This window comes from Lissotriton vulgaris, chromosome 2_1, assembly GCF_964263255.1.
Source record: "Lissotriton vulgaris chromosome 2_1, aLisVul1.2, whole genome shotgun sequence".
Classification (NCBI taxonomy): Eukaryota; Metazoa; Chordata; class Amphibia; order Caudata; family Salamandridae; genus Lissotriton; species Lissotriton vulgaris.
The window spans coordinates 1969806628-1969831471 of NC_141687.1; the positions used below are offsets into that span (position 1 = coordinate 1969806628).

At 42.6% G+C, this 24844-nt stretch overlaps 1 protein-coding gene across 2 annotated transcripts in view; it reads left to right on the top strand.

Moving 5' to 3' along the window:
* The window catches only part of VPS33B (VPS33B late endosome and lysosome associated), a 792141-nt gene extending 768429 nt beyond the window's left edge, over positions 1-23712 (top strand). For both annotated transcript variants that reach the window (XM_086958170.1, XM_086958171.1), the window contains exons 23-24: positions 3632-3748; positions 21731-23712. In XM_086958170.1, coding sequence (XP_086814296.1) covers positions 3632-3748; positions 21731-21810 — 197 coding nt within the window. In that variant the 3' untranslated portion in view covers positions 21811-23712. The remainder of the gene's footprint in view (positions 1-3631; positions 3749-21730) is intronic.
* The last annotated feature ends 1132 nt before the right edge of the window (positions 23713-24844 follow it).

A 24844-nucleotide genomic window follows, 5' to 3' on the forward strand; every position in this document is an offset into this window, starting at 1 on the left:
ATCCAACTGAGAAGGAACATTAGAGTCTTCCACCACTTCATCACCTGGAGTATTCATGAAAGCACCATCCATACCCACATTACTACAATCCAGGTCATCATCCAGCCAATGAAAACTGCCAGGAGTTTGTGTTTGTGAACTTACATCTGCAAACAACTTTGAAGTTAAAGCAATGCTATGCATGTTCGACACCTTTCCACTCCTAACTCTCACAGCATTATTGAGTACTTCCACCACTGCCTCTGGCTCAAAGAATTGGCTCTCACACTTTTTTACCTTATAAGGTTTTTTAATACGGACCCAATCACCAATATTTATCACTTAGTCTTCGCATGACGTTCAATTAATTTGTCACGAACTTCAGAAGGGGACTAATGGCACACAGTAGAATCATAACACCAAATAGGATTGTATTTGGACCTTGATTTACGTCCTCTCATCACTACAAATGACGAAAGACCAGTGCACTCATTTTTTGTCACTCTATATGCCCACGCTGCCTTGAATAATTGAGTTTCCCGATCAAGTCTAGCATTACACGCCTACTGAACAACACTCAATCACTCGATTAAATCTTTCTACGGCGCCGTTCCCATTTGGGTTATATACCGAAGTGGTTTTATGAAAAACACCCACCTTCTCAAAATAATTCCTAGCTGCATTAGTTAAAACCCTAACACCATTATCACTTAAAATTGTTCTAGGTAATACTTCAGAAATAAACGTTTTGTTCAGAAATGTTAAAACCACAGAGGTATTTATAGATTCAACTACTTCCACAACTGGCATTTTGAGAAAAGGTCAAGTAAAACAATCACGTAATTTTGATCATTACCCACCGGACCAAATAAATCGATAGCAACAGAGTCCCAAGGATATAAGGGTGGTACATATTCCAACATAGGAGGGCGTAAGGTTTGCAAAGTTTTATCAGCTGAAGAACAATTTATACAATTCCTCACATACTTTTCTACCTCCTTGTCTACTCCGGGCCACCAAAACAAATCTCTCACCACATTTTTTGTTCGAACTATGCCAAAATGGCCATCATGACATAACAGTATGATTAATTTACGTAATCCACTAGGAGGAACAATCCTCTCACATCTGAAAACCTTATCATGCTCCAAGCTCAATTGAGACTTTATTTCCCAATATGGTCTTAATGTCTCATCACTCTTCAAGTAGCCAGACCAATTATTCTGAATGCACTCAATCACACGTTTGAGAATCACATCTTTTCTGCACTCTGACAACCATTCTTCCTTACTCACAACACAACCACTTTCATCCTGCACAAAAGCTACCTGAAAATTATCATAAATATCATCCTCACACTCTTCTTATTTGACCGGCAATCTAGATAAGCAATCGGCCAAAAGATTATCTTTGCCAGGAAGATACACTACCTTGTGAATAAAATCTTGCATACGCATAGACAGCCTAGCAATTCTTGCTGATGCAATCACAGTACCTTCATTTGTCAGAAGTTTAACAAAGGGTTTATGGTCACAAAATATGGTAACAGATTTCCCCCAAACAAATGCTCTAAAATGATTGAGAGCCCGAGCACAGGCTAAGGCTTTTCTCTCGATTGCAGGCTGGTCTCAGCAGGTTTTAAAGCTCTTGATGCAAATGAAATAATTAATTCTCTTCCATTAATATCCTTCTGAAACAGAACCACTCCAAGTCCTTTTTCACTGGCATCCGTGAAAATGTAACTATCCAAATGTGGATCAAAGCCCTCCAATGCATGAACTTTGTCAATAGTTGATGTTCGACCTGAAAATTCTTCTTGACATTCCTAAGACCACACAAATGTAACTTTACATTTCAATAACTGCCTCATATTTAAAAACTTTGAGGCAAAATGAGGACTGAATTTTGAGCAATATTCAACTAATCCCAAAAAGGATCTTAATTCATCCTTATTGCTCAGAAAAGTAGCTTCTTTAATAGCATTAACAAGGGTAGCTTTGGGCTTGACACCATCTATACCAATTTCATTTCCTAAATAGGAAACTTTCCCTTCAGAAAATTTGCCTTCGGACAACTCCACAGTGTGCGCATTAACCTTTAAGGTGTTCATGGCATTCCTGAGTGTCTCATTATGGCAAGTTCTATTTACCTCAAAGACCAGAATGTCGTCTTTAAAGAATCTGGTGCCTATGGTCTTGTTGAATAAGTTAAACTTAAGTCTTTGAAAGACCGCAGCCGCAGATGCTAAACCGATAGGCATTTTTTTAAATTGAAAACAGCCGATGGGGGTAATGAACGCAGTAAGTTTTTTAGATTCTATTGCTAAAGGAATCTGGTGATAGGCAGGCGAAAAGTCGATTGTTGACAAAACCTTAGCACCCTTTAAACTGCTCGCCATTTCAGTGATTTTTGGTAAGGGAAAGCGGTCGATTACAATGTTCTCATTAAGATGTCAAAGGCCGACACACAAACTAATTTTACAGTTGCTACGTCGAGCAACTACTAAGGGAGAAATCCATTCAGAACCATTAATAGGTTCAATGACATCAGCTGCTCATTAGTTACTTCTTCCCTAAGCAAGATGGGTATGTCCCTACATTTATGAATTTTAGGGGTAGGATTCTCCTTTAAAACAATGCAATGTTCAACATTTTTCAATTTGCCTAGCACATTGCTAAAGACTTATGGAAACAATATAGACATGGTGTCAGCTACTCTAGTTCCATCGTCAAGCACTTTAACTTGATCCTCACAATTAGGATCCAATATAGTATGTAGTTTGCCTTGATCTAACCACTCAAGTACTGGTGGACCTTTTTTCGCAACATACAATTTGGCCCTGGCTGACCTACCTTTTAATTTGAATGTGAACCATCTGTAACCTAGCATCTCTATTTTTTCGCCAGAATAACCTTGAGGATGATTATCAGATTCAAGTAAGGTATCGCCAACTTATGTGAAAATTTGTTATTCTACAAATCTTCATTAATAATAGTATAGGGTGATCCTGAATCTGCGAAAAATGTTGTCTCAACACCACCAATGTTCAGTAAACACTCAGGTTTGTTCCTGATTACATAATAACAATTCTAAAATGGAATATTGCTAGTTACCTAGCAATACTTAAAGCAACAACACAACACAAAGTTATTAGCAATCCAAAAAAATACTACATCTATGGAAAAGCAGACCTAGTTATAACTACCTAGTGGCGACCGCCAACAAGTAATATATGTATATACATATACATATACATATATATATATATCTCTTGTGAGAGTTGCAGATGATTCACAGTTCGCTTTTGATATATTATTAAGCCTATATATGTGTATATATAGGCTTAATAATATATCAAAAGTGAACTGTGAATCATCTGCAACTCTCACAAGAGAGAGTGAGAAGTAATATATCGTAGGATATTCTGTGGTTTCTCAACTACTATTGATTCTAGACGGTTATCAGGAATAGTCATAGAGAAAATTGAGCCCAAGGTCCTGCATCTCCTAAATCAGGAAAAGACTGGAGATAGTCAACCAAATATGATCATACTCTTAATAGTATTATCTATTGTACCATTGTTTTGAGGCCATCTGGTGTATTTCTGTATTTAAGATGTGTTTTACAAAACATTCTGCTTTGTTCATTTCAGATCCTGTAACAGAGGACGGTTCCTCTCCCGACTCTCAGCGACTCATTCTGGTAGTTTTTCTTGGAGGCTGCACATTTTCAGAAATTTCTGCGTTAAGATTCTTGGGGAAAGAGAAAGGTAAACCCAAGAAGGAAATAACTGAAGAATGTAAATAAAAAATGTATATGCAAACCTAAAGTGACAAATACAAATCACATTTTTTGACTTGAGTTTGGTACTGAAGGTGGTTTGCTAATGTTCTTTACACTCTGTTAAGTGACAACTGTTCAGTAAACCTGAACGAGCATGGTTACACGTCTTGATTTAGTAGGGGCAATTCCAAAGTACTTAACAGGGAGAAACAACCCTTTGTACTGGAACTGGGGAATAAACACATTAAAACTGAGGCAGAGAGATACAAACATTGGGCTAGGAGTCATTTAACCCCTGTCTTTGTTACGTCTGGAAGTGCAGGCTCTTCTGGGCAAGGGAGCCATTGAGATGTTTCCGACACCAGAAGTAGGTCATGCTTGCTACCTATTTGTGCTGGAAAAAGACAGAGCCCTCCAACCTATTCTACATCTGTGCCCTCTGTGACTTACTGAGAAAATACTGTTTCACAATGCTCACCCTTGCCCTGGTCGTGTCTCTTTCGGATCCTGGAGACTGAATGGTAGCATGGGACCTACAAGCGCTTATTTTAATGTTCCCATCTTGCAGTCCCACAGAAGTTAACTGTGGTTCACGGTGGGCCAGGAGCATCTCCAATTTGCTGTGCTCCCCTGTGACATCACCAGTCCAGCTCAGGTGTTCACAAAAATGATTGTGGTGATTGTTGCAAAGTGAGCAAGGGACCCACATCTGGGCATACCCTGCCAACTTACGGCGAACAAAGCAAACACAAGGAGATGATGGACGGAGCGCTGAAACTTTTCAGACACTCATCCCCAGTCATAGATCTGGATTGAATCCATCATCGTTTTTTAGCTGACTTTGTTACCTCAGTTCAGACCCAGCTATATGTAGATCAGAACTGACCCTATGCCCCATGGGAGCAGTGCAGCCCGAACTGCCAAATCAGGTCTTTCCTGAACCGGAAACAAGCATCTCGGGACCGATTTCGGGGTAACACCCCATATCAGCCTGTAGTGTACTTCCTATATTCCCAATAGGCTCTGCGCATTGGAATAATATATCCTATATATTAGACGTAGGACTGAGGTCGACTAGGTCTCTATCTAATATACTAAACTTAATAGTGAGTGCTAGCTAACTCCGAGGTCACTAGAAACTTTCTCGAATTCACAAGAAGGGATTAGTTTCTGACAACAGCATAAACATGACAACTTTCTTTCCCAAGAATAAGAATATATCTCTCAGAGTCGCGGAAACAATAGATAAGTATTTCACTCAGTCAATCGTGCATGCTTCGTTTTTACAGAGTTGCAGAGAAATAGAGAGACGGGAGTTTTCAATAAAAAGTTTTATTGAACAGTCTTCTTTCTAATGCAAGAGAAGTGAACTGCTACAATCGTTATGCAGACTGTAAAGTATAATGCGTACAGCGAGAATAATATTATAAAATAATACTGTAAGAGCATTGTATGGTTTCTAAGCCATATAAAAATACATACATAAATACACAGGCTAAAATACTCAACTGATGCTTCTAAAATACGCCTACCCCAATGTACCTAACCTAAGTCTAGTACGCGGTAAGAAGTAAGTATTGTGTAGCATAGGTTTTAGTTTTCTTTGCCAAGAATCTACTAAAGGTTACTCTAGGTTCTAATCAGCTCCATACCTTGGTTTAGAATGAAGGAGGTCTAGTATCTCTGTCTCTGGACTCGATTTCCCAACACCCCACAAGGGGAGCTTGGAAACACTGGAGCTGGATTCTCAGCAGGAGAAGGGCAGCCTCTTGATCAGTGCGTCAGCTGGAGAGTCAGCTTCCTTCGGCACTCGCTGTAGCGAGCTGCGTCGGGCAAGTAGATAGTCGAACTGCTCCGAACCACTGTGGTTTGCTATAGCAAGTGAAGGTATATTTATACCTTTAAGGTGTTTAGGAATGCCATAGTTTGACATAAAGTCGGGCATATGAACGTCAGGAAAGAACCCCTAGGGACTAGTTTTTCTTTGTAAACTAACTGAGTTCTTGGACAAATCAATATTCAAGCAAGGGGAAGTTCCCTAACTGCTTAAGCCGATTTTCCCAGAAATCATTGTGACGTTTGGTACGGGTGGAAGTAGCCATGCCTGTATTTATGTAGCATGGGCTATGCCTAAATAAGGGATTGATTTCTGTGCCTATATAAGGGCAATGGGAATTATACCTATATCATTCTTTGGCTCACTTCGCCTCCTCAGTTCAGACCCAGCTATATGCAAATCAATCTTAACCCTGTGGCTCATGGAAACCGCCCAGCCCAAACTGCCAAGCCAGGTCTTCCCTGAACCAGAAACAAGCTTCCTGGGACCGGTTCCGGGGTAACACCCCTCATCAGCCAGGCTAGCTTGAATCCAATGGCAAAGTGAGCAAGGGATCCACGTCTGGGCATACCCAGCCAACATAGGGCGAACAAAGCAAACACAAGGAGATGATGAACGGAGTGCTGAAACTTTTTAGACACTCACCTCTAGTCACAGATCTGGGTTAAATCCATCATCGTTCTTTAGCTCACTTCGCCACCTCAGTTCAGACCCAGCTATACGCAAATCAGTCTTGACCCTGTGCATTATGGGAGCAGTCCAGCCCGAACTGCCAAGCCAGATCTTACCTGAACCGGAAACAAGCATCCTGGGACCGGTTTTAGGGTAACACCCCTCATCAGCCAGGCTAACTTGAATCCAGTGGCAAAGTGAGCAAGGCACCCACGTCTGGGCATACTCTGCCAACATAGGGCAAGTAAAGCAAACACAAGGAGATGATGGACGGACCGCTGAAACTTTTCAGACACTCACCCCCAGTCACAGATCTTTGGATGTCCGGAACCCCAGCCTTCTCCTACCTCGAACACTGTGTTGACGGTAGCCTCACCCCCGGCGGTCTTCACCCACCTCCAGACTATGCCAACCCTTCATTCATTGAGGTTCAATATCAACATGCTGAAGTCACACCCGACTCTTTCTCAAATGCTTCCTATCATCAAAGTCATTCTGGACACTATAATTTCACACCTACCCTCTGGCATGGAGAGTCCAGGACATTCGGGCTATGATTCTGATGTTTCTGCCTTGGTCCTGGATTCTGGTGGGACTGATTCTGAGGCTGCTGGGTCTGATGGCCTCCTGCATCCTGCTGGTGAAGCACGGCAGACGGCACATGTAGACTCTGCAGTGGATGGGATCAAGGGAATCTCTGCAATCGCATCCAGAATTCAGAGGAGACTGCACAAGGTCTGCTGTGGTTGCTACTAAATCATGATTTGGTCTGTGGCAGACCCTTTCCCCTCCCAGAGTAGACAGTGGTGACCAATGCCTTGATTCTGGGAGGGGGTGGCCACCAGGGGTAGGTGAATATCAGAGGACTCTGAACTCCAGCGGGGATCCAGCTCCACACCAACTTGTTGGAGTTGTAGGCCATCCGTTTGGCATTGAATGCTACCTTCCTTCCATCCATCAAAGAGAAGCTGGTGCAGGTGTTCATGGACAACACCACCACTTTGTAGTACTGCAACCTAGGCCCTGTGTCTTTAAACATGGATGGAACTTTAGGACATCTTCCTGGTTCTACAACCCCTGGTGGGTTCTCTAAAATCCAGGGCAGATGAACTCAGCCATCGATGCTTTGCCTTCTATGAACAGAATCTACACCCAGAGGTGTGGCAAGGTCTCTTCGGCGAATGGGGAGATCCTTTGCTTGGCCTATTCTTCACCACAGAGAACGAGCAATATCAGCACTTTTGCACGTTGGAGCTTCGAAAGCAGCTCTTGCTCGGAGACGTGTTCCACTTGTAGTGGAGAACTTGGGGCTCCCGTGTACCTTTCCACTGATACCACTCATACCCGAGTCCTCAAAAAGGTAAGGACTGACATCTTAATAGCTCTAGATTGGGAACTCCAGGGCATGGCTATCTGTCCTCCTCCGATCAGGCTGTCCCTGTCGCATCAGCAGTGCCGGGACATGCATTCCAAACCTGCGTATCTCAAGCCTGAAGATTAAGCGGCAACAGATGAGCATTTCTGACCTCCCTCCTGAAGTTGTTGATGTTATTTTGGCAGCCATGCGTTACTCATCGAAAACCGTATGTGCCTGCCGTTGGGACAAGTTTAAGGCTTTGGGTTCAGAAAAGCAGGTGGACCCAATTGTTTGCCAAACTGTTTGAGGTGTTACTGTTTGTGTTATCTTTGGTCCACCAAGGCCTTGCTCTGGGCACTGTTAAGAGCCATTTTTAGGCTGTATCGGCATTTCTGCGGTTACCTGATGTCCCTTTTTAAGTCATCTATTTTTTCAAAGGTTTACAGTGCATGTTTGTCTTCTCACTCCATTACGCTACAGTGGGACTTGAATTTGGTTTTGACCTATCTTACGTGGGCGTCTCGCCATACCTTCATGAAGCACTGCTGTCGGGTCAGTCAGGTCCATCGAGAGGGGCATTTTGCCCTCAGTCCTGCAGGACCTTTTGGTTTAAGTCAGTTTGCATCCTCTCCTCCGGGGAGGTTAATTGTGTGGTATCTATTTTCAGAGAGGGAACCTGCCTTTAAAAATCTCTTCCAGAAAAACAAGTTACTTACCTTCAGTAATGCCTTTTCTGGTTTAGACTCTATCTAACCCCAGATCCCCTTACCACAATGCTCTGTACTGTCTGTTGCCACACAGAACGAGTTCCTTTTACAGCTCGTGAGAGAAGGATCTCTGAACACCTGTGATGATTTGCACCTCTGTAAATCTTGATTCTCCTTATCAGGAAATAATGTTATCTCTTTCTTCTCAAGTAAAGTTACTTTTTTTTTTTTTTAAAGTCCTCATTTTGCAACTTTTAAGTAAGGAGAATCAGGGTCACCCTTTCCCTTTCTTCTCTTGCCTTCCCACCTTCCTGGTGGATTCCGGAATTTTTCTTAATGGGAAAATTGGGTCCCCTTACTTCCATTTACTTATTTTGAAGGTTACTTTCCAGGGTTGGTTGAGCTAGCCATTCTGGCTACTCTATTTGGCCTTCAATTGAGTTGTTGCTTGCACTAATCATAGGACTCAGGAAAAAAAAAAAAAGAAAACATCCCGAGAGCCACCTCATTTTCGTTAAGTCTTTAGCCGCTAGAATGATGATTCTCCCATAACTCCCAAAATGTGTATTTTTTAGAAAATGGTTTCTTCTTTTTATCTAACCTATAAATTCTTAGAATTGACGTGAGCCACTCACCCTTAGTAGGTGGACTTGGCATAATCCACTTTAGACAAATCTCCCTCCTAGCCAAGAGAATTAAAATAAACACTAGATTTTCTTCATGTTTTGTTAATTTGACGTCTGGGGAGCCAAATACCCCAAATAATATTAAATCAATACTCACAGTTAGCCGTTTTCCCAATACCTCTTCTATAGTCTTACCCACTTCCTTCCAGAAACCGTCGAGATGGGGGCACTGCCAGAACATGTGTAGGTCATTGGCCTTCATTAAACCACATTTTGGACATGACTTCACCGTAGCTCCGCTGAATTTGGATAATTTATCCGGCGTCCAATAAGCTCTGTGGGTGGTATATAAGTGGTTTCTTTTTAATGCCGCAGATGTTACTATTGACCAGCATTTACTCATTGATACTTGCCATAGGTAGTTCGTATCCAACGTTGGCAGCTCTTTCCCCCAAATTCTCTCCGGAATACGAAATTCTTCCTCCCCTGCAACTATGAGAGCCCAATACCAGAATGATATTTCCTTCTTGAAGGGTTTTTCCAACATTTTCTTTTCCAGTAGGATATTGCCAGTTTTGTTTTCCTTCACGGACTTTGTCCAGCTCAAGAGTTGGTAATACTTGAATTTAGAGAGTGAGGAATTTGTGATTTGATTCAGAAACTCCCACTCCAAGAGTTTATTCTGATATAGCAGTTGTCCCCATGTCGCTATTCCTGCTGTTTTTAGGGGAGTTGCGAGGGAGTCTTTAAGACACTCTGGTGTAGTAGGTGAGTTCCATATTGGGGCTTTATCACTATAGAGTGGAATATTCACTGTCGATCTGACACAGTACCAAGATTTAGCCACTGCCCTCAGAGTCTTCAATTTAATTTTTTAGAAAAATTTCGGGTGACCGAATTTAAAAAGGAAGTGGCTAGTATTCTTGGTTAACTTCTGTAAATATAATGGGTAATCTTCATATGGACCTAGCATAATTCTTATATTTTTAAATTGAAATGCTCTACAATATTCCAGGATGTCCGGAGTAGCTAACCCTCCCTGATTTTTCCTTCTCCTTATTTTAGTACAAGCAATTCTAGGTTTTTTGGATGACCATATAAAGCTTGATAACTCTCCCTGGATTTTCTTTATGTGTTCCCTATTAAATTCTAACGGGATTGCACCAAAAATAAAAGTAAACTTAGGCAATATTGACATTTTTAGAATATTCGATTTCCCTAAAATCGTCAGGGGTAGGCCTCTCCATATATTCAATAATCTCTTGACCTCCCCCTGTATCTTCTGGATATTAACTTGTGCTACCTTATCTAGATCTTTGACCAAGTCGATACCCAAATATCTGATTTTTTCTTTATTATAAGGACTTTGATAGTTCTCATTCCAAGTCATGGTTTCTGTTTTGGACTTATTTATTAAGTAGCCCGATATTTTCCCAAATTTTGTTAATGTATCTTCAGTAGCTATGAGAGCTTCCTCTAGATCATATGTAAAAATCATGAGGTCATCGGCATAAAGAGACACTTTTTTACGCCAGTCTTGATATAAAAAGGGAACAATGTCAGGGTGATTCCTGAGGCATTCTGCTGCGGGCTCGAAGTATAAATTAAATAGTATTGGGGATAAGGGACATCCCTGACGTGTCCCCCTCTTAATTGAGATTTGGTCAGTCAATTCCCCATTTATTAATATTCTGGCTTTAGGTAGGTTGTAGATATTTTCTACCATCTTTAGGATATTAGTTCCTACATCAAACTTTTTTAACACCTCACTTAAATATATCCAATTAACTCTTGGGGATCCCGTGTACCTTTCCACTGATACCACTCATGCCCGAGTCCTCAAAAAGGTAAGGACTGACATCTTAGTAGCTCCAGATTGGGAACTCCAGGGCATGGCTATCTGTCCTCCTCCGATCAGGCTGTCCCTGTCGCATCAGCAGTGCCGGGACATGCATTCCAAACCTGCGTATCTCAAGCCTGGAGATTAAGGGGCAACAGATGAGCATTTCTGACCTCCCTCCTGAAGTAGTTGATGTTATTTTGGCAGCCATGCGTTACTCATCGAAAACCATATGTGCCTGCCGTTGGGACAAGTTTAAGGCTTTGGGTTCAGAAAAGCAGGTGGACCCAATTGTTTGCCAAACTGTTTGAGGTGTTACTGTTCATGTTATCTTTGGTCCACCAAGGCCTTGCTCTGGGCACTGTTAAGAGCCATTTTTAGTCTGTATCGGCATTTCTGCGGTTACCTGATGTCCCTTTTTAAGTCAGCTATTTTTTCAAAGGTTTACAGTGCATGTTTGTCTTCTCACTCCATTACGCTACAGTGGGACTTGAATTTGGTTTTGACCTATCTTACGTGGGCGTCTTGCCATACCTTCATGAAGCACTGCTGTCGGGTCAGTCAGGTCCATCAAGAGGGGTATTTTGCCCTCAGTCCTGCAGGACCTTTTGGTTTAAGTCAGTTTGCATCCTCTCCTCCGGGGAGGTTAATTGTGTGGTATCTATTTTCAGAGAGGGAACCTGCCTTTAAAAATCTCTTCCAGAAAAACAAGTTACCTACCTTCAGTAATGCCTTTTCTGGTTTAGACTATCTAACCCCAGATCCCCTTACCACAATGCTCTGTACTGTCTGTTGCCACACAGAACGAGTTCCTTTTACAGCTCGTGAGAGAAGGATCTCTGAACACCTGTGATGATTTGCACCTCTGTAAATCTTGATTCTCCTTATCAGGAAATAATGTTATCTCTTTCTTCTCAAGTAAAGTTACTTTTGCTTGATTCTGATGGTTATTGGTTATTTTCAGTCAGAATGCCATCCCTTTTTTCCATGTGACCTTCATGCGGAATGAGAAAGGCAGTTATAGATACCCATAAGGTCTGTGTTGTTTGCCTTCCTGTCTGTTTCAAAGACTGCCAAAAGAATTCTGTCTAAGAGAACACTCAAAGAAAGAGAAGACATCAGGCTCCAGAACATTGTGCAGGACATGAGGGCAGAGGAGATACGTCTAGAAGGACCAGCCGCCTAGCTGGCCTCTTTGAGTGTGCCATCTTCTGAAAAAGACTCCCACTGAGAGTAATCTATGGAAACGAGGCCAGGGACAGAGACAAACTCCAACACTATTCTCAACATTCTAGAACATTGACACCGAAACATTTGATGTCACAGTCGAGAGCCCCTGCACCAGCTTGTTAAGGAGCGAGTCAGCCTTGACACAGACAACATTCTAAGTCGTCGGTGTCGAGTCATTTTAAATTGACTATGAGAACACATTTTTCATCAAAATATCATGACAAGTTTTTGTCAACCTGCTCTTTGTGAACAGCCAGACACACCAGTTTGACATTGACACATTCTCAGTTGAAGAGAACTAGATCAACATTAACACATTCTCCATTGACGTCAAAGGAGTTTCAGATTTGTATATCACCATCTGTAGTAATATCAGAGGTCTGGTTGTTATCTCAACTGTTCAATTTCATTTGTAATCATCATGCTGTCACAGAGTTTTGCCTGTGGAACAGTCACAGCCTTCTCCAATTAAAAGGCAAAGAGAAGAGATTGCTGACACTCCTTTTGGCACTCTAGAATCGTTATTAATCCAGTCGCTGAAGAAGATCATATAGGTTGAGATTCTAGTCCAGAAACCTCTAATATCTCTGGATCTTTAACCACCAAGAAAAGCCTCCAAAGCAACATCCATGCCTCAACTGAAGAAATGGAAACCTTCTCTGACCACAGCAGCAGCCCTGAGTACACCAGCCAGTAAATTATGAAGATCACATTCCCAATCATGATCTTCGTACTCTGATACCTCACATTCCTCAGATACTCCAATATCGCTTGCTCATTCCCCATCCAGTCTTTTCTGTGGACGATATATTAATATTCCATAAAGTCTTCCCCAGAGGAATGGTGAACCTGTGTTGTCCGTCATAGTGAAAACCTCCCAGCCAAGGGCAATGCCCAAACTTCTTTTGCAGCTCTTCCCAACTCGATATTGCGTAGGAGGGATTTGGCAGCAACACTTTGCCTGTTAAAGAAATGCAAAGCAGCCCAGTAAGATACAGAATTCTTCAGGGCTTATGCTATATCAGATTATGCCATAATTACAGCAGTAAGGAGAAAGCAGGCATATGTGTCAAAGTCATCTGCTCCACCTCAGAGAGGAGAAGAGGTTGGACGAAACAGGATGGAAAATGTTCTGTATGGCTTGCATACACATAAAGATTGCCAGCGCTACAACCCTCCTGGGCGCTTATCATTGAGAGATACATGATGGCATGAAGTTTTTAGCCCTCACTTGCCAAACCATTGTTAACAAGATTTTATAAGATGTTAAAGGAGGGATTCCTAGTCTCCAAACCAGGTGACAGCAGTAGATTCAGCTGAGCTTGCTGCAACTGTCTACTGCTATGGACTTTCCTTGAGGAGAGCATCTTCACTCACCTATCATCCTTAAAGCCTGATGCACAGCTGACAAGTCTGAATTTGCCTTTTTTTGGTTCAGCACTTTTACAGGCAATGGATACCTCATTCTCCATTTGAAGAAAACACATGGCTCCCCCACATACAGTTTTTCCTCAGATATCCAAGCCAATCTCATGGACGTTCTGTTTGACCGAGCAAGTCTTTTTGGGGACAAAGTGGATCATTCACTGGAGAGGTTCCAGCCAGTAAAACACCTGCCAACTCCTTGGTATTACAGTTGTTGCCCCAATCAGGAATTACTATTATTTTTTTCACTTTTGAGGCTTCACAAGGGAATTTTCCTTTTGTCAACTCTAGCCCTTCCAGCCCAAACCCTGCAGACCCGAAGACGGCTGTAATGCCAGAAACCGGTCCCCGGGAGCTTGTTTCCTTCCCAGTGTAAGAATTGGCTTTTGTAGTTTGGTTTGCCCTGTTCCCATCATGCACTGGGACAGGAACAGACTAATTTGCATACAGCCAGGTTCTGAAACTGGGATGGTGCAGTGAGCTAAAAAACGGTGTTGGATCTAGCCCTGATCTCTTGACTGGTTGAGAGCTTTCTGCTTAATTCAGAGACTCTGTCCCTCACCACCCCTTGTTGTAAATATTTTTGTCCACCCTAAGCGTGGAAGGGTATTCTCAGATGTGAGACCCTTGCTCATTGCACCATCAGGATTCAAGCAAACCGGGCCGAAGACGGCTGTAATGCCAGAAACCGGTCCCCGGGAGCTTGTTTCCTTCCCAGTGTAAGAATTGGCTTTTGTAGTTTGGTTTGCCCTGTTCCCATCATGCACTGGGACAGGAACAGACTAATTTGCATACAGCCAGGTTCTGAAACTGGGATGGTGCAGTGAGCTAAAAAACGGTGTTGGATCTAGCCCTGATCTCTTGACTGGGTGAGAGCTTTCTGCTTAATTCAGAGACTCTGTCCCTCACCACCCCTTGTTGTAAATATATGTAGCAAAGTGCACTGGCAGACACTACAGAGGCAGGACTAGAAGTGAGTGCAGCTGATCTGCCCAGCAAGCCTCTTCTTCTACCTGCTCCTCCCCTGCACCACAAGACAATCAGATCTTGTTCACGGCCCAAACCCATGAGTAGCCTGTGGGAGGTCAGGTGTTCTTTTTAGAAGCCTAGGAGACCATTATTTTGGACCTTCAAATTATGTAAAGCAGTTTAATCCTTCCTTTTCTTCAAGTTCAACCCACACCCCATCCCACCCTGGTTTTCCCCTCTACCTCTGGACTTCCTTTCCATCCTGCAACAAGAAGTGGAAGCACTTCTATGAGAAGGAGCTGTGGAGCTAGTGCCAGGGCAGTAAATAGAACTTACTTCCGATGTATCCTTGTTCCCAAAAACAATGAAAGTCTGAGCACCATCCTGGATCTTAGGTAATTGAAATTTGTCAAAAAAGGTGTTACTGGCATAGGAGGTTGGAGACTGGATGGTATCACTCAACTTGCGGGATGAGTACTTCAACTTCACAGTCCTGAGATCTCATCGGAAGTATTCACACTTTGTGGTGGTTTCTATGCACTACCAATTCTCTGACATTTGCTTGACATCAGCACCTGGAGTCTTCATGAAGGTACTGACAGTGGTCACAGCCCATTTCAAAAAGTTGACATACCAATCCTGGAACGCGAAAGCGGGAAATATCCAGCGGGCGGACGACGACGGAACTTGGGGATTACACCCTTCCAAATTGAAATCTTGAAAAAAAACGGACTTTGGTTGAAAAAATAGCACATATTATGAAGACCTGTAATGAATACATTATACTGTAAATAGCCTTGAAAAAGCCCCGGCGCAATACATAATATGGACTTCTGACTCTGACTACATGAGTAAGGATTCAGCCTAAGGATATCGAGAACTTTTGTTAAACACACTCATTACCCCCTTTAAGACTTTATTGTTTAAAAACTCAAGAGGTCCAGAGTTTTTTGAGTGTGTTTTCTATATAACAATACGTGAAAACTGATATGGACTTGGCATTTCCTGTGGACCACTCTCCTTCCCAAGAAACATACCAATCTTGTATTTGGCCGACTAGCGGATCAAAGCCTGCTTGCCAGAGTGGTATTGCAGCATATGCAGTTGACGGTTTTGACGGTTTTACTACTGTTGAACCTGGGCTTTTCAGTCAACAAACCCAAATCTCACCTATGCACGCTTAATGACTCCAGTTCCTAGGGTCAGTTCTGGATGCCAACCTTCTCTGCGCCTTTCCTCCACTTCAGAGTATTGCAGACATCCAGGAACTGGTCCCTTTCTTCCAGCAGGGCATAAGAGTTCTAGTTCTGAAGGTCCTCCAACTACTAGGTCTGCTGGCTCTCAGCATTCTCCCAGTCTGGCATGCAGGTTGGAACTTTAGGGCCCTGCAGTGGTACCTATACAAGCAGTGGATCCAATGTGGGTGTGAAATCTGTCAGACTCCATCATAATCTCCTCCAGCTCTACAGCAGAAATGGTTTGGTGGGGGATCGAGGTAAACCTACATTACGGGGTGGTCTTCATTCCATCTCCAACCATAACTACGGCAGTGACAGATGCCTTTACCTTGGGGTGGGTACCTCATCTGGAGGATCTAGGGTCGGAGGCCTCTGATCTCCAGAAGAGCAGGTTCTTCACATCAACCTGCTGGAACTGCAGGTAATTCGACTGGTGTTCAAGGCCTTCCACTCAAAATTGATTTGTCCAGACCTTGATGGAGTACACAAAAGCGACGTGGCACGTCAACAAGCAGTGGAGAGTAGTGTCTCAACTCCTTTGTCTTGAAGCATTGTGGCTATGGTCTTGGGCGCATCACCAAAGGATCTGATTGATCGCCAGTCACCTAGTGGGTTTCTAAATGTCAGAGTCAACTGCCTGAACTGATGTTATGGTGCCGATGACAAGTGGCAACTTTTACCGGAGGTAGCCCAGGACATCTTTGCCTGTTGGGGTACTCCTAAGATGGTCTTGTTCGCATCCTCAGAAAATGCTCAATGCCAGCAGGTCTGTGCCCTCCAGTATCAGTTATGGGGAGCCTTGGCGGATGTGTTTAGTTGAGATATAACTTTCAGCTGCACTGCGTGTTTCCCCCATACTCTTGATTCCTTAGGTTATGAGGAAGGTAGAGCAAGACCAGCCCTAACCCTTCCCATCGCACCAGATTGCTCAAGGAGGGTGCAGTATGCAGACCTTCTGTGCTTCTCCCTATGTCCTCCACTCAAGCTGTCGTTCAGATTCCTTGCAGGCCCAGTTCTTACAGTTTGCGCTTTCCAAGGCATGGAGGGAGTGTGCTATTGGCACCGTAAACAGGTATTTGACTGCATTGTGAGCATTCCTCTGTCTTTCAGACCAGCCTTCCCTGGTCTAACCTCCTATTGTTATGCACTTTTTGACAGCGTCAACTAATCTGTGTCCTCCAACTACTTTTGTTGTACCACAGTGGGACCTTAACCTTGTTCTAACTCTCTTAATGGGGACTCCGTTTGAGCCATTTCAGAGTTATCATTTGCAAATGTTAGCTAAGAAATGTATATTTAGTAGCAATCACTTCGGCCAGATGGGTGAGTGAGTTGCAGGCCTTGAGTTCCCGACCGCCATTCATATTTTTTCCCTGAAAAATTGGTGTTGTGGACTTGGACAGCGTTCCTACTGAAGGTGGTGACTCCCTTTCATTAGAGTCAGTCCATAACACTTCCAAACTCTTTTCCCCCATCAGTTCCCACAAAGGGGAAGGCTGGGTTGCATAGCTTGGATCCTAGGCGGACAGTCAACTACTACAGAGATCACACCAAGAACCTATGAATGGATGACAAGCTCTTCATGGTATACTGTGGAGCGAAGAAAGGCAACGCGGTGCAGAAATAGACTCTTTCCCTGTGAATCATTCATTGCATCAAAACTTGCTATGCTTTGACCAAAAAGGAACCTCCGAGAGGTATTATGGCCCATTATACTGGGGCCAGATCGACCATTTCTGATCTTGCCGTAGCCTTGATTGCATCTGTTAGACAACTGCATGGGTGTCTCTACACATTTTTGCCAAGTATTACTGCCTGGATTCAGAAGTGAGCTGAGATGGCCACTTTGCTAGATACGTTTGGCAGGATTTCCTCACCTAACCATCCACCAACCCTCCTCCAGTGAATGGTACTGCTTTGGAAAATATTCCATAGATGAGGGATCTGCAGGTAGAAGTTTCAATCTGAAGTAAAAGTTACTTACCTGTGGTAACAGTCTTTCTGGTGGATACTCTATCTAACTGCAGATTCCTTACTGACCTGCCCAAATCTCCGTTTGATGGATGCATTTAGGGTAAATTTAGTAAGATCTCAAATATGTCTTTTAGTACTGCACTTCTCTATATTGATTCTAGTTCAACCGTTACTTCGAAGGCTTAGAAAAAATGGATACAACTGATGTTGTGCCAGGGTGTGGGAGCTATATGATTACGGTAATGTCAAGTAACACCATTTCCAGCATTGCTACAAAGACAGCGCCTCCTACTTGTGACATGAGAGGTTTGAACTTTTGGATCCAGTCTGGCCCATGGTAATCCACTTGAGGTGAGGAATTGGGGATAGGTAAATTATACACCAGAAGGAGTTACCACAGGTAAGTTACTTTTTCTTATAGTCAAAGAGAATTTCAGGATGTTGACTGTTCAACAAATCTACCTGCACATAAGGAAAGACCTTTTCACCGTAAATCGTCAGAACGTTTATTTTCATATTCCTGTATCATGAGATTTCTAGGAGATAAAGACTATTAATACACAGTGCTACCTTCTGGCCTAAAACTGGCCAAATTAACTTTCTCACAGTGCACAGCAGTAATTGCAGCCTATCTTAAGTGGAAGGTGATGTTTGTTTATCACTACCTCGACAATAGGTACATAAAAATGGACTTGCAGCTGAAAGCAGCACAGGACTTCAGAGCCACAGCGAGGCTCCTGTCAAAGCTGGGTTTTGAAATCAACAGGGACAAATCAGTACAGAAACCAGTACAATGTCTTACATATCAAGGTTAAAAAGGTAGACATGTGAAACAAAAGCTTGTGTCCAGTCAGGAAAAATGCATGGAGAATCCCAACAGTTCAACAGCTAGCCAAGTTGCCTTACTACTAGGATACATGCCACCCTGCCTACACATAGTTTCAAATGCACTTTGTATATGAGACCTTGAATGGTTGTGGTATCAAAAAAGGGATAATTGGGAAGATGCCCTACTTCTCACTACATTGGCACTAGGACTCACTGCCATGGTGGTGCAACAGTCAGAATCTGTTAGTACAGGTCCTATTCCATAAGAAGGCTTCCAGACAAACCATAGTCACAGATGCATTCATGTTACTCTGGGGTGCCAACATGAAGCATCTGAGGAGCCAAGAACTCTAGACAGACAAATTGAAGACTTATCACATCAGTCTTCTAGAACTAAAAGCTGTGTACTTGGCACTCGGGGTATTCCTCCCTTCTCTGACTGCAAGGGACATCATGATTTAGATGGACAATACTTCCACCATGCATTATACCAACAAATATGGGGGGACAAGGTCAAAGCAGTTATCTCAGCTGGCACAAACCATGTGGAACTGGGCCGTGGCCAGAACAAGCACTCTGATGGTGATACATATTCCAGGGGTTCAGAACCCCAAAACGGATTTCCTCAGCCAACATCACAAGAAAACCAGAAATGGGTAGTGGATGACGAAGTTGTTGAAGACATTGTCAGGGAATTAGGTGTAGACTGAGAACAAACATTATGCTAATAGTACCAGATTGGCCAAGAGAATGGTGGTACCCAGACCTTCTACAACTGTCACGGATATAGCAAAGAAGATTGCCTTACAGACCAAACCTTCTGACCAGACCTTAGGGCCAGACCAGCACCGAAACTTCAATCATTGAATTTGGTGGCATGGCTCCTATGGTCAGACAGTACGACCAATTGAATCTGCCTTCTCACTACATGGAGATACTAAACGAGGCAAAACGCAAGATCCTATTATGCAATACAATGGATACTGTTCTGCATTTGGTGGCAAGGCAAAGGTCGTGATCCCATTTCATGTTAGGAGGATGTGATACTTCCGTATTTGATACATCTAACCAATTTGAAATTAAACAGTTCATCAATAAAAGTTCATCTAGCTACTATAACCGCTTATAGAAATCACCACAGGAGTTATCCTTCTTTAAGGTTCCAGCAATTAAAGATTTTCTAGAAGGTCTTAAGAAGGTTTTTCTACTAGTGAAGAGACAGTCTATTCCATGAGAGCTCATCTTGAAGTTCTCTAAACTAACGAGTCCACCATTTGAACGTATGCGTAGATGCTGCAATTCAGTTCTAAGTAAATAACTGAAGCAATATTATGGACACTCAAGAGAAATCCTCCTATAGACTAACATTATATATAACTATATCTATATTAATGGATTAAGACATTCTGTGAACTTATCAAAAACTATACAGTAAGGTGCTTTTGATCTGCGCGTACAGCGGGCAATTATTCAAATGATTATGACTTCAGTGAAGATTCGTACAATGCAGAACCAGGACTACAGGTACGTAACCTTTTCATATGTGTGTTTTATATATATTATTTACATTCTGGTGGTGCCTCTGTGTAGTTGTAGTTAGGACCTAGTTACCATAGGAAATAGATTTTTTTGTTTTGCTGATAACTTTGGAACCATTTGACAAAACTTTCCCCAAAAAGTTCATCCACCCTGGAAAGTTTCGGGGTGATCCATAAAGTGGGGGCTGAGAAAAAGGGGGGTCCCAAAATACGTTTTCCTGATGTTATGTCTATGGGGGTTTTCTGGTATTTTATCATGACCAAAGCCCAAACCACTTAACAGAATTACACCAAATTTGACAGAAAGCTAGATGTTGGTCAAGAAAGCGTGCTTTTTGTGATTTGGTGTAAATCCGTTCTGTCGTTTCAGAGATATTTAAGTTTAGAAAATATAGATATCCTTGCAGCGGACTCACGGATTCTACTGAAATTTGATTGGCTGCCAACACTTCAACCAGGAAGTGTTGGCAGCCATCTTGGGACTCTGCTTCAAGCTGAGTACCACAAAAGTAGTAAAAATAAAAATAAAAGGTGGCACGGTAGGAATACCCTGATCCAGCCGATATGATGGGGGGCCCCACAGGGACCCTGCCATGCATTAAAAAGTGATATTTTTTCAGTTTTGCTGCAAATTTGCTGGTGGATCCATGGATTCACTGTAAAATTGCGGAAAGAAACCAGCGCGGGCTCCCGTGCTTCTTTTAAAAGAAGCCCCCTGGTGGACCAAATCCAGAGAGCATATGAAATATAAAGGAGGACGACGCATTCGGGAACCACTACTGCCCTGGAACTTCTTTAATTATTAAATGGGGAAGGGCCTCTTGGAACCCGTCAGCATTGAGAACCGCCACCTCCATGGAGCTTTAAAAGTAGAAATGCAGGGGGGGTGCACAGTCCTCCTCCCCCGGGGCTGCGCGGACCCCTGCCAGCCGCGGGATGGCCACCTCCTCAGGGCTTATTGTATAAAGAATGCCTCGGGCTGCGCAAACCCCCTCTTCCTCCACAGCCCGTCTTGGTACTTTTTGTTTAAAGAATGCAGGGGACTGCCACCTACCCAGGTCTTTTGACAAAATGAAGGCAGGGGGCCACGCAGGTCCCTTGCAGCCTAGGGTACTAGCACCTCATGAGGTCAAATTCAAATAAAAGAGGAGGGCAGTGCAGCCCCCCTTCTGACCACCACCACCGGGGCTGGCTCCTGCTAAGTCCCAGAGCGCACACCCCTGGTACATAGCTGTTTGCTATGTCTCGGAGGGAGCTTTACCACTCCTGCCAAGCCATAGCAAACGCTGCTCCACTTTCGGCAAGCAAGAGCATTAAAAATGATCTTGTTTGCTGAAAGCGGAGCAGAATTGCTTTCGGGCAGAGGGAGCTGTATGTTCAGCAGAACATGGGGAGCTGGTTTAGCTCAGGTAACTATAACTGCTGAATTTCACTGGTTTTGTACAAGGGAAATATGAGGCTAACTATAATATCCATGTAATCTTTCTTTTTTTCAGTATATATATATATTATATATATATATATATATATATATATATATATATATATATATATATATATATATATATATATATATATATATAATCTTAGTTTTAACAGACAGCAACAAATGTCATCTGTGGTATATGTTAAGGGAGTTACATTAGTTATATGTCAGACAAATCAATTAATTCTTTTTACAATGTAGAGTACACTAATTGTTTTTACCTCGTTTCTTTATTTTTTAGGTTACAAGTTTATTTTTTTAACTACAGCAATCACAAACAGTTCTAGGCTGCTGGAAGCGATGATTGAGACAAAAAATTAGATGCATATTGAAGAGACCTGCTGTATGAGAATATGGACTACACATGTATTTGCAACAGAAACCTCTGTCAACTTCTTGTAGTGTAGCCTACTCTAATAAGTAACAAGAATATCTGCTAAAAAAATGACCAAATGGAACCCAGCTACTTTTAAAACGGTGACCAAACGTTTTGTTCATGGCGTATATGTTTACTGGTGGAGCTGTTGATATTAATGTTGCTTTCGGATCTTACTATTTATTTGTTTCAGTCTAATATTTTACATAAATACTTCGGCCACCAGGAATAAGTTTCATTTTCAAATAGCAATTTATTTACAGTGTATTTTGGCCTTCAGTACATTATTGAAAAGATTATACCATGGACAGCTTGTTAACCATGAGCCGTTGTTATGTGCCAGTTTCCTGCCATATCTGAAGAATTAAATTATCAGGCTGTACCCATGCTACAATCTGAGGTACAGGCTGAAAGCACTCCAGCCATGCATATATCATTCACTGAGCCACAAACGTCACGTTTACCAGAACGCTGTAAAAAAATCACTCATATATGTAATGGAGAAATACAAGCACGAAAAACAAGGTATATTTTTAGGTTTCCTTTTGTTATTTTACATTGCAGTTATGCTCTGTCTATATTTTACCTACAGGCAGCTTTAGCTGTCTGGTGATAGTTGTTATCACACAAGATACATGTACATACAGATATATTTACAGAAAGAGACATTTGGACAGCCTCTTCAACCATTTACTACTGTGGATCAGCTGGCATAGGCATTGGCTAACAGGGTTGTCCATCAGCGTTGGTATCATCCCACAGCATTTAATGGGGGTAAACATTTCCAGACACATACACGGTCCCCCTGCCCCCCACAGTCTCTAGGATTCCTTCCTCCAAACTCTATTTGCTTACACCCTCTCCCCCCTTCAAGACCATTGCTCCTGGGGATGCTCCATGCCCATTCCCGTCCCGCTAAGTTTTTTTAAAATGTTCTCAGGGTCTGGAAACTTCAAAGTAATACCGGGCCACTCGTTGCTATTTACCCTCTCCTGCACACTTTATTTTTACTTTACCATCCTCATCTAACTTATTGTGTGCCAAATGAGGAAACGTTCTGTGTGTAGCATGAACTATGCTTACCCGCTCTCCTCTTGCTCTCATGGGGGTTGTGAAATGACTCATGTTTTGTGTTTTATACCATTTCTGTAATGTTTTTTTATTATTACACGTTGTATCTTGAATGAATCTAAACCAGCGGCTGAGCTAGACCTACTGCCACCTGGGACCTAAGTTTTCCACCCGGTGCAGGTAAGAGCGGGTTGGTGGCCGACGGCTGACTGTTTGGGGTTGGAGGGCTGGCAGCCAACAGACTACTTGTTTTTGGGGGGTGGGAGATGGTAGTAGTTAACAAACAGGACTTGCTCACCTCTGCCGCCCCCAAAAACAATGTCCCCGAGCTATGCCACTGATCTAAACTGCTTTGTTTGCTCGATGGCAGTCTTGTAACTACGTGTCCAAAGTAGTAGTAGTTCTTCAAAATATTTTTTTTATTGCTAAATCCAAATTTGTGGTACTGTATCATTACCCCAGCTAGTTAAAACATGTTAAATGCATTTTCCCCCTTGTGTGCTGTATCATTCATTATTGTAATGGGATCAAGAGATGTCCTTTTACCATTAGACAGATGACTTTGAACTCCTTCAGATATGACGTGAAAAATTATGTTGTAGGAAAACAGATTATTTTGTGTGCAATTTAAATTGCAACACAGTATTGCGTTTTACAATTTTCAGGAACATGCATTTATTCCTTACATGCTATGTTGATGTCTTTTCAGAACAAGTACAATAACAGAATATTGTTGAACAAATTACGATCTGTGAATAAAATACCCTTTAATCAGACTCGACTCATAGTTTTCTTCTGAGGAACTCGTAACACAATGTCCTCCTATTTTGAGTCTTTTGACTACCTGTTCATTTATGTGTAAATGTTGGAGAAGTTGGGCCATTTTACCTCGGCGCAGTGTATTAGGGGCTGTGGCGAGACAGGAACTTTCTTCCACATACTGTGGGCCTGCCCCAAGATTCAGTCATTTTGGGCTGGATTGGTCAGAGTGATGACAATGGTAATGGGGGAGCTGGTCCCAGTAGAAGCGAGATGCCATATCCTCGGGGTGACAGGCGAAATAGTATGGCCTTCGACATGGCTTGCCCTGGCAGCAGTGGTGGCAAAGCGCAACATCGCCCGTGAATGGGGCGCCAGTGCAGTCCCAACGGTGGAATCCTGGGAAAATTATCTGGATTGGTGCCAACGGGCTGAGCAGGCAGTATATCAGAGCAGGAGATGCCCACGTAAATGGGAGAAGATATGGGTGCGTTACAGAACCGGACAGCTCCCAGTCTAATAAAGGGCCTCTGGCATGTTAGAGATCAATATTGAATGATTTTACCACAGGTCAGATTGGTTGAGTGGGCGGGCCATTGGGAGGATTGAATTGTGGTAAAATGTTGATTCCGCACATGCCAAACTCACTCTATGTATACTGTAATGTTTTCTGAAGCATTTGTGTTTTTCTGGTTAATAAAACATTTTTTTTTTTAAATGTTGGGGAATTAAACGACCCTACCACAGCACACTGGCTCAGAGCGTAAACTGTACGCGCAGATTCAGACACTAACGTCCCGTCCCCTTGACATTTGGAAGCCTTTACGTACTTATCTATACCAGTCTGGCCTGAATGCCTGGGAGTGACGGTGTGGAGTGTATGCCTTGTAACATATATTTATTTATTTAAGACTTTTATATAGCGCTAGCCAGACTCAAAGGTATTGGAGCGCTTTACAGCCTTATCAATGGTATGATACATTAACACAGCAATATGTACAGTGACTCATGCCGCATCCCATAGAGAACACAATGTCATTCGTAAGATATGTTATCACAGTAGTCTGCACAGTGTCTCGTGTTACTTCACGTAGTGTCGTCGCAAAAGCACACTGACTCGTGACGAGATTGGATCAGGGAGGGGCGATG